The following is a 10,903-nucleotide window of genomic DNA, read 5'->3' as shown; positions in this document are numbered from 1 at the left end:
TTGGAAAACGCCGAAATATGTCTGGGGTTGTAAATTCTTGGCTAGCAGCTACGAAGGTCAACGAACGTCAAAGAGATGCCGCTGTCTCGGGTTTTCCTTAAGGGTTGGTTGTTAACAGGTGTTCGCACGGTGACACTATAGGGAGAGAAAGTAGAAAGTAGGGACGGCAGCGAAACCATGTCGGTCAGCGCTAGATCAAAGCTGTGAGACGGCCCCGTCAGCCCATGTATTTCATACTTTTTTTGTAGTCTCGGGGAGAAATTCCAAGCCGGGCGTGGCGCCGTTTTCAATTTCAACACTTCCTTATGAAGCCCCTGACCTTGGTTGAATTAAATCTTTTTTCCCTACGCTAAGTTTGTTAGTTTATGGTAATATGTTATAAACAACAGACGAATAAGACGTTATACCTTAATAATATTATGATGGACTACCATTAGACATTTAAGGCTTCCTTGAGTAAAGTAAACTCACTTACTTACCTCAATGAACCACACGATCACAGGCGAGAGGATAGATGTATGGGTATTCATCTATCCTATCGCCTGTGATCGTGTGGTTAGAGCATGATTATTGAATAGTTAGGTCAACCATATACATTTTGCCAGATAACTTCGTAATTTACTGGACTGCCTCAATCATATATATACTGACTATTCTACACATTGTATATTACCATTAGAATACCTCAAAGTTGATGTGATGGGCTTAGGAAAAAGATTGTGCACTTTTCCTGACGCAAATTCCTATCAACCATATAGATTTTGCCTTATAGCTTCGTAATTCACTGGACTGCCGCAATCATACTCATACTGATTATTCTATACATTGTATATTAGCATTAGAATACCTCAAAGTTGATGTGATGGGCTTAGGAAAAAGATTGTGCACTTTTCCTGACGCAAATTCCTATCAACCATATACATTTTGCCATATAACTTCGTAATTCACTTGACTGCCGCAATCATACTCATACTGATTATTCTATACATTGTATATTAGCATTAGAATACCTCAAAGTTGATGTGATGGGCTTAGGAAAAAGATTGTGCACTTTTCCTGATGCGAGTTCCTATCAACCATACATTTTGCATATAACTTCGTAATTCACAGGACTGCCGCAATCATACTCATACTGATTATTCTAAAAATTGTATATTACCATTAGAATACCTCAAAGTTGATGTGATGGGCTTAGGAAAAAGATTGTGCACTTTTCCTGACGCAAATTCCTATCAACCATATAGATTTTGCCTTATAGCTTCGTAATCCACTGGACTGCCGCAATCATACTCATACTGATTATTCTATACATTGTATATTAGCATTAGAATACCTCAAAGTTGATGTGATGGGCTTAGGAAAAAGATTGTGCACTTTTCCTGACGCAAATTCCTATCAACCATATAGATTTTGCCTTATAGCTTCGTAATTCACTGGACTGTCGCAATCATACTCATACTGATTATTCTATACATTGTATATTAGCATTAGAATACCTCAAAGTTGATGTGATGGGCTTAGGAAAAAGATTGTGCACTTTTCCTGATGCGAGTTCCTATCAACCATATACATTTTGCCATATAACTTCGTAATTCACTGGACTGCCGCAATCATACTCATACTGATTATTCTAAACATTGTATATTACCATTAGAATACCTCAAAATTGATGTGATGGGCTTAGGAAAAAGATTGTGCACTTTTCCTGACGCAAATTCCTATCAACCATATAGATTTTGCCTTATAGCTTCGTAATTCACTGGACTGCCTCAATCATATTCATACTGATTATTCTATACATTGTATATTAGCATTAGAATACATCAAAGTTGATGTGATGGGCTTAGGAAAAAGATTGTGCACTTTTCCTGACGCAAATTCCTATCAACCATATAGATTTTGCCTTATAGCTTCGTAATTCACTGGACTGCCGCAATCATACTCATACTGATTATTCTATACATTGTATATTAGCATTAGAATACCTCAAAGTTGATGTGATGGGCTTAGGAAAAAGATTGTGCACTTTTCCTGATGCGAGTTCCTATCAACCATATACATTTTGCCATATAACTTCGTAATTCACTGGACTGCCGCAATCATACTCATACTGATTATTCTATACATTGTATATTTGCATTAGAATACCTCAAAGTTGATGTGATGGGCTTAGGAAAAAGATTGTGCACTTTTCCTTATGCGAGTTTCTATCAACCATATACATTTTGCCATATAACTTCGTAATTCACTGGACTGCCGCAATCATACTCATACTGATTATTCTAAACATTGTATATTACCATTAGAATACCTCAAAATTGATGTGATGGGCATAGGAAAAAGATTGTGCACTTTTCCTGACGCAAATTCCTATCAACCATATAGATTTTGCCTTATAGCTTCGTAATTCACTGGACTGCCGCAATCATACTCATACTGATTATTCTATACATTGTATATTAGCATTAGAATACATCAAAGTTGATGTGATGGGCTTAGGAAAAAGATTGTGCACTTTTCCTGATGCGAGTTCCTACCAACCATATACATTTTGCCATATAACTTCGTAATTTACTGGACTGCCTCAATCATATTTATACTGAGTGTTCTACACATTGTATATTACCATTAGAATACCTCAAAGTTGATGTGATGGGCTTAGGAAAAAGATTGTGCACTTTTCCTGATGCGAGTTCTTATCAACCATATACATTTTGCCATATAACTTCGTAATTCACTGGACTGCCGCAATCATATGTATACTGAGTATTCTACACATTGTATATTACCATTAGAATACATCAAAGTTGATGTGATGGACTAAGGAAAAAGATTGTGCACTTTTTCCTGATGCGAGTTCCTATCAACCATATAGATTTTGCCTTATAGCTTCGTAATTCACTGGACTGCCTCAATCATATTTACACTGAGTATTCTACACATTGTGTATTACCATTAGAATAGCTCAAAGTTGATGTGATGGGCTTGGGAAAAAAGATTATGCACTTTTTATGTTCGGAGTTTTAATTGTTCGCGTTATGTTAAGCCTTAGCTACGTATAATGTACAGTACGGTCTCAAATATGCCTTTTAAAATACGTCAATTAATTAGTTTTAACTTGTATACACGTTTTATCAATGTATTATTGACATTATATAAATATAAAAACATCATTTCGCATCGTATTGTCATTGATTTGTGTTTCCGACATCCCTGCAAAACACGTTTGTGGCTTCCGCAGGCGTACCAACCCACATCTATTACAAACCGAAAAAGCGCTGATGAAAAGAGCCGCTAACTTCACGACGGTCGCAACACGTGATGTAAAGTTTTTATTTCGTTGTTTCTTGAACGTAAAAAGTAAAGTAGGTTTTTCTGCCATGTAACCCTGTAAGTGTAATAACTTACTGCACCGTCGATGTAATTCAACATAATATAACCTGTGAGGTATTATCGGATATCGATTTCGATGCGGTTCGATATATCGCTTATTAGATTCTGATTTCTAACATTGGCTGTTTCTAAATTCTAGTCAGCTGGCAACACAAATAGGTGGTATTTACTCAGGGGAGGTATAGAAGAGGCTACGATAACAGCTGAGGGCTTCTTATTAGCTGAGGGAACGCCATTACCGTAACAAAACGTTCGATAGTCATCGGCCTCGGTGGTCCAATGGTTAGCGTGCCGGGCTGGTATTCTGTAGATGCCGGGTTCGAATCCCGCTGGTAGCATTAACTTTTTGTCCAAGATTTTTTATTATCAGCAAGTTTGGTTGGTTTGGTTTGGTTATTACAGTTTAATTTTATTATTAAGTCATTATAAAATTTTAATTGAGCAATTTCTAGTTTTATTTAATAAACAGAATTATTTTTCCGTTTACTAAACTTTTGTTATATTATTTCTTTATCAGCAAGTTTGGTTAGTTTGGTTAGGTTATGATAGTTTAATTTTATAATTAAAAATAGTAAAATTGAATTTGAGGCATTTATAATTTTATTTTATGAACAGAACTATTTTTGCGATTAGTAAACCTTTATTGCCAAAGTGCTCTCTACTACAGCGCTGTTCACGGAGGAATTTTGAACTAAATGCCTCATTTGTACCTCCCCTTAAGTCAGACCCCAAATAGGTTCCCAAGAAAGTAGTCACCGCGGTCTGTATCCCTCCGCTCCTTGTTTATGCTCCGCGCATTGAGAAAGTAGTTCCGTATATTTTCTCAATTTTCAGTGAATTCCGCGCCTTGAAAAAATTTTTTAACGACATTTTCTTGTTTATTTAAATCATAGGAATGGTTTAAAAACGTTTAAAAGAAAAGTCTAGAAAGTTAAGAAATACCTTATGATTCTCTTGTTTACATTTTTCTTGTAAACAAAAAACTGTCATATGGCTACTTTAGTCCCATAAGCCTAATGTTAAAAATTGGAAATTTTAAGTTCGTTTTAAATTGCATTAGTATTATCTAATTGAAATTTGCTTGTTTAAAAACCATCTTACTATTAGTCTAAGTAATTTTGTTAAGTTTGGCTGAAATGCGTTCAGCCGTTATTGAGTGATGTTTTTCTATTTGTTGCATTGAAGTTGATCCCAAAGAGCTACGCTCGCTTCGCTCGCTCCGCTCAATGAACTAATAGAATTATATTACTATTGATAAATCATTATGTTTGAAAATATTACATAGGTAAACGCACCAGTAGCTGACAGTATAAGAAACTATACGCAATAATCCGTGGTTTTGAATAAAAAGGAACTAAAGAGATATTACGGATTTTATGTGATTCTAAATTTAGTGTAGTTTTCAAATTTGTCATACAAAAAGGGGTTTTTAAATATATTTTATAACATTTTTAAACTTAATTCAACCATTGTACGTGTTCCAGTGGCTGACAGTGAAAAAGTGCTTGTACCAGTAGCTGACTGTCAGTTGTCCCAGTAGCTGACACTGGAACTATAAATGTACTATATAGGGCCTACTATATAGCTGCTAAACCTAAGGGTTTTATAATTTATAAGACGAATAAAATCTAACTTAATAATTAAATTATAAAATTATGTAAAACGTTATTAAGAAAATGTATTTGGTATATCTTAAAATAAAAATATTTACATTAAAAATATATATATTTAACAAAAAATATTTTTTTTAAGATAATTTGGCTTATTAGTTAAAAAATTTAAATCATTTTATAAAAATATGAGATTGCATAAATTATAAATAGCATGCAAATTTCGATGGGTAAAACCAATTTAATATTGTGCAAGCAGCAAATATCCCCCTGTCAGCTAGTGGAACTTGTATGGCTTTTGTGTACCAAAGCCTGACATTGATATAATTTTAAATCCAAAACCCCTAACACCCCAATTTTATCATGAAATTGTCAACAAAGGTATAATTGATAAAAATAATGAGCCTAATCATTAATACTATTTAAGAAATTTAGCAAAATGACAAAAAACCAAACTTACTTTCTTAACAATTTCATTAAGGGAATCGACTTAATGTGATATGTACAGACAGGGTCGCTTTCAAACCACCACCATTCAGCGAGTATGTGCTAAATTTCACTGAATTTTTTGTGAACAAATCAAGAATAAATATATGTTCTTCTAACAATGCAATCATGTATAAATATTTTTAAGAGACCACATTATAATGTTAAGAAACTCAAACTGTCAGCTTCTGGAGCACTGTCAGCTACAATGAAGATAATTTTCTACGTGACTTCCGGCGAGTAGGCTTGAACTACTGTTATAATGTAAGTCAATCGCTTCCACAACTACCTTGTCAGGTAATTAGATCCACAATATTTATTCAAAATGGGATTCTCAAAACATAGTGCAACGAGATACGATCGTGTAAGGCGGGGTTTAAAAAAAATATGAAGTTGTCTAAAATATTTTCCCACCCTTTTTCCTGGTGACTCTGATTTTGATACAACTTTTCAGTTAATGAAAGTGGAAACGAATTATTATTTAAGTTTTAACGTTATACTTTTTCCGACTGATCTGAGGAATAAACTTCAGGGGTTGCTTGGTGGTACTCAAAGTTGATTTAGGGATAAAGATTCAGCCTACAGCAGAGCTCTAGTGATTTATATTTGATAGATCATCGATCAATAACATCTTTGTGGTGCTGCTTATACAAAACGAAAGAAATTTGCACAGCTCTGTCCATGACATGATATGAGGTATAATAGCTCGTTTGGCAAATACATGCAATTAATTTGTTCAAGGAATTAATCGGATAGACCATATCTGTTGGCACAAACGACCGAATGAAAATATCGAATAATCGATACATTGATCGATGTTTTCATTCAGTTGTTTGTGCCAACACGATGAAATTCACATCCTGACACAAACAAATGTAGGGCTGCTTATACAAAATTATATAAATCCATTGTGACAGCTAGCAGAAAATGTCCTCCCAAAATCCCCTCATAAAACCCCCTAAAAGTTCCTGTGGCGCAAGCATGCCACAGTTCCCCCTGGCCCCTCTGGGCACCCTGCTTGTTAAAATGATACCATCCACGTACACTAGGGCACGTACATAAAGGAAGGTTAAGTGGGTTCCACCTGCTGGTATAAAATCAAACAAACATACAACACTTAACCAATTTTATTAAAATCTGAAAGTCGAACAGTCCTGGTAAATATTTCAAATTATGTTACTATCTTGTAATTTAATAAAAGGTATTATGCAAAATAATGTTATTTGTTTCCAGTTAGTCGTATGTGGATGCATACATGGACTCAGGTCGGTAAGGGATGTCAATGCCGGTGTTGGCAAATGACGCTGGGGGCGCTTGTCCTCCACTAGAAGCGATATCACCTGTCATGTACCCGCAGGCCCAGCCGTAGTCAAGCACCTCCAGTGCCTTGTCAGCCATCTCTGGGTACTCCATGTTGTCTGAAAACAATAACAACTAACTTTACTGAAACGATAACATTAGATGACTTAACATTAGACTTTAGATGGGGAAGACTACTCTGAGAAGTGGACATGATGGCAAGGGACACGAAGAGTCTGGAGGCAACTTGTTGGCGAGGCCAAAACTCAACTTGTATGTTAGTGGCAGCATAAGTAGGCCTAAGTACTGTCAGTAATTAAGAGTAGAAAACGTCGTGGTGCAATTACACTTCTCACCGGTCAATTGTGTTGTACAATCTAACCGGCCACTCTTTGAATACTAGTCGACTGAATGTTTTTCTCATTTTTACACTCGTTGGTAAAACTACCCGAGGACAAGTGATAGTTGGTAAAAAATCTCTTCCATAGGATAAAATAATGTAGTTTAAAAGTTGGTAACAAGACATAAATGAGATCAAAACGCAGTGTGTATATACTGATTCTGTATACCTGCCTGAATCATCCGTCGTCAGCTTAAAAGGAAGTACACATCTGTAGAGTACCTATGATGGAACACCTATGACTAATATATTAATAGCTTAGGTATATTGTTTATCCTTCGTTTACCATCAAATGTTCCAACGTAGGCGACCACCAAGTCATCACAAGTCCTAAAGTTCTGCGTGCCTACTGTCATGCCTGGATGCTCCTTCCATCCACGACCCTCGTAGACGCGTATATCTCCTCCAATCAGAAAACTAAAGAATACAAATCATCATTCGTACAGAAATAAATTTAACTGATTTTATTTTACCACCTTTTTGTTTCAATTACGTATAATAGTTTTGCTGGCTTAATAAGATAGATTTGCTACGATAAACAAATAAGAGGTTTGACGTATAATATTGTGTGGGGTAATGTTGTAAGTGGTATAACCTACATCTCCCTTAAATTTTGTTATAGAGCGTTTCGTATGTAATAATAAAAAATAAATTAAAGTAATGAGATTATCAGCAACTTATAATTTACAAAAGATATATTTCTGTACATGATTGAAAATTTTTTAATAACTTAAAAGTTGATGTAAAATCAAGATATTTTAAAATGAATATTGTGTTTGTTCCAGATCTACATTGTTTGTAAATAATCTAAATTAGTAAAACCTTTTAAGATAGTCATGCACAGCGAATATTCATGAATATTCTACATTCATGGTACCTGTAAGATCAGTTGTTAGATAATTGCTTTAGAACATTAGGAAGGTATCATGAACTTTGTTTTACTACATGTATTTGAGGTATTTAAAATATACTTTGCCTACAGTTAATTGACAAAGGGGGCTTATGTTGGACTGATTATAGAACGCAAAGTAGCGGATTACATTTACTTACTTTGTCGCACTAATTTTACTTTCCCTCACCCCAGTATTTTAACCAAACATCACAAAATAGTGTGCTTGTATTAGACACGTAATACGGGTATGCTTGAAAACAAGTTGGCGCCACTGCTAAATCCACCAGATGGTTCAGTGTATTATCTCAGTATATTATTATATATAGGCTATAATATATATATATATAATTATTAATTATATATATATTATACCTATGTATAATTATATATTATTATATTCGTGTTTATATTTTTCCTACAGTTACTATAACGCAAAGAAATAATTAGTCTTTCAAACACTAAAAAACACTTTTTAGGTTAGGTTAAATCCAAGGGTTGAACGAAATGGGAAACGATGCACCAGCTGATCGTAGTCGTAGTAACTTTAAATGTTGCCAATTTATTTTCAAGCGTATACGTATTACGTGCCTAATAAAAGCACACGGTTTTGTGTTGTTTGGTTGGAATACTGGAGTGTGGCAAAAGTAAAAAAATGCAGCAATTAGCTATTTTCCGAGCTATAATCAGGACTAGAAAGCCCGCTTTGTCAGGTCACTGTAGGGAAAATATAATCTACAACGTGAGCGCAAAGTCTCTTTGCTGCACTCGAAAAACTTTCCGCGTTTGCTGCTTTCTCTCAACTGCAGCAAAGTGCCACTTTGCGCAATAGTTACACAAATGATCATGTCTCCTACTCACTTATATGCAATATCTGACAGCCCTTGGCGCATGTGAGTTCTTTGCAGTTTCTTGATCACTTTAATACACGTTTTCTTACTCCGGCAAGGTTTGGAGTCGGTAAAAATAAGCCGAACACTTTGCGCCACTCCCACAAATGGGTTCAGTCTTGTAGGAGGGTCTGCCCCCCATTGCTCCCTCGTCACCATTTTCAAAGGTTTTATCTTTTTAATTTCTTTTTCTTTATCTTTATCTTCTGGCGTGACGGTCCTGTTTGAACCATACACCAAAATCTTCTCTTCCACATCTTCAAATTTTGTAACCTTTTCTTTTTCATCTTTAGGGTCTTCGACGTTGTTTTTTGGAGTTTCATTTTCAGGTTCACTAACCTATTGATTGGGAATGGTACACAATGTAAATAATTGTAATGCAGACATAGTAAGAATGTAACAGGAACTACCAATGAAGTTAACTAACAATTCCAAGCTAAATTTGATTAGTTTTAAATGTCGGGTAATTTGTCTCAAGTACAAATATTAAATTATTCTAATCGTTTAACACCATCAATGCACAATTGAATAGAAAAATATCAAACAATAACATAAAGATATAATAAGACATAATAATAAAATAAAATAGTGTTCATAAAAAACGTTTTACAAGTAAATGCTTCACAAACAAACTGATTTAAATTTCAAGACTAGTAGTTCATGTATATCTCTGTGACTGTGCTATAATATTTTAGCAAAACATTTATATTGCCTTGAAAATAAAGCATAGCAAAAAGAAACTCAACAACTGTAACTACCACAACTACAACTACTAGTTGTTGTAACTACAACAACTGTAACTGTAAGGTAAATAAAGCCACTAAAACAATGCAGGGCTTACATACCATTAGTTAAAGCCAGCTACACATGATTCACATGAGTCCAATAGAGTGATAAGCTATCTACACAAATAATATCGTAAATAATCATCATACGTTCTTTGATACTGTCGGTCTGATATGTTTGAAACGTGTTGCCTGTTACACAGGTCTGATCAAGTATGAATATAACTAATCATGTTTTTAGTTCTACACTCATAACAGACCTTGTGCTATTGAACAATAATATTGTGTTGAAAAAGACTATGATGAGGAGTAAAACCACCTAGCTGATGTTTCTAAAATCCTTCGAAATCGGGCGTAGTTCTGGTCACATACCAAATGACGAAAAATGATCGTAATCGTGGATTTGTAGTAGTTCTTTTGCAAATAACGTTATGCAGCTGTTTTAGCACATAGCTTTTAAGTGATCGCTATCTTTATACAATATGAGTGTATAATGGTATAGTATAGATTTACCGGAGCTAGATCGTCCGACAACACTGATACAACCCTATATTCATATGTGACCAACAATCGCTAGCCAGCACAAGCCTTGGTGTTACAGTAAATGATTGTATAGTGTGTATGGTAGTGATTAGATTTACTGGAGCTAGATCGTCCGACAACACTGACACAACCCTATATTCATATGTCCCCAAAAATAGATAACCAGCGTAAGAATTGGTGTTACAGTAAATGATTGTATAGTGTGTATAGTGGTGTATAGATTTATTAGAGCTAGATCATCCGACAGCACAGACACAACCCTATATTCATACGTCACCAACAATCGCTAGTCAGTGTAAGTCTTGGTGCTACAGTAAATGATTGTATAGTGTGTATAGTGGTGTAAGGTTTATAGATTTATTAGAGCTAGATCGTCCGACAGCACAGACACAACCCTATATTCATATGTCACCAACAATCGCTAGCCAGAGTAAACCTTGGTGTTACAGTAAATGATTGTATAGTGTGTATAGTGGTGTAAAGATTTACTAGAGCTAGATCGTCGGACAACACTGATACAACCCTATATTCATATGTCCCCAACAATCACTAGTCAGCATAAGCCTTGGTGTTACACTAAATTATTGTATAGTGTGTGTAGTAGTGTA

General features: G+C 35.0%; 1 protein-coding gene across 1 annotated transcript; it reads right to left on the bottom strand.

The window, feature by feature from the left end:
* Nucleotides 1–6,631: 6,631 nt before the first annotated feature.
* LOC128988013 (peptidoglycan-recognition protein LF-like) lies at nucleotides 6,632–9,848 on the bottom strand. Its single transcript, XM_054409180.1, has 4 exons — nucleotides 9,813–9,848; nucleotides 8,939–9,306; nucleotides 7,475–7,605; nucleotides 6,632–6,907 (listed from the first exon to the last, which is right to left on the bottom strand). The coding sequence occupies exons 1-4, from the start codon at nucleotides 9,813–9,815 to the stop codon at nucleotides 6,723–6,725; spliced, it is 687 nt and encodes a 228-aa protein (XP_054265155.1). The 5' UTR covers nucleotides 9,816–9,848; the 3' UTR covers nucleotides 6,632–6,722.
* Between the last annotated feature and the right edge of the window lie 1,055 nt (nucleotides 9,849–10,903).

Source organism: Macrosteles quadrilineatus, unplaced genomic scaffold, assembly GCF_028750875.1.
Source record: "Macrosteles quadrilineatus isolate MER2022 unplaced genomic scaffold, UCM_ALF_1.0 Scaffold_2__2_contigs__length_208266976, whole genome shotgun sequence".
Classification (NCBI taxonomy): Eukaryota; Metazoa; Arthropoda; class Insecta; order Hemiptera; family Cicadellidae; genus Macrosteles; species Macrosteles quadrilineatus.
Note: the sequence above shows the minus strand (reverse complement) of the source record. Positions and strands in the feature narration are given on the sequence as shown.

Excerpts from the sequence above, each read along its gene's own strand:
- LOC128988013 (XM_054409180.1), bottom strand. Across the intron at positions 7,606-8,938 it reads CTGTCAGATATTGCATATAA|TTTTCTGATTGGAGGAGATA; the intron begins GTGAGTAGGAGA and ends TGTATTCTTTAG. Across the intron at positions 6,908-7,474 it reads CTACGTTGGAACATTTGATG|ACAACATGGAGTACCCAGAG; the intron begins GTAAACGAAGGA and ends TATTGTTTTCAG.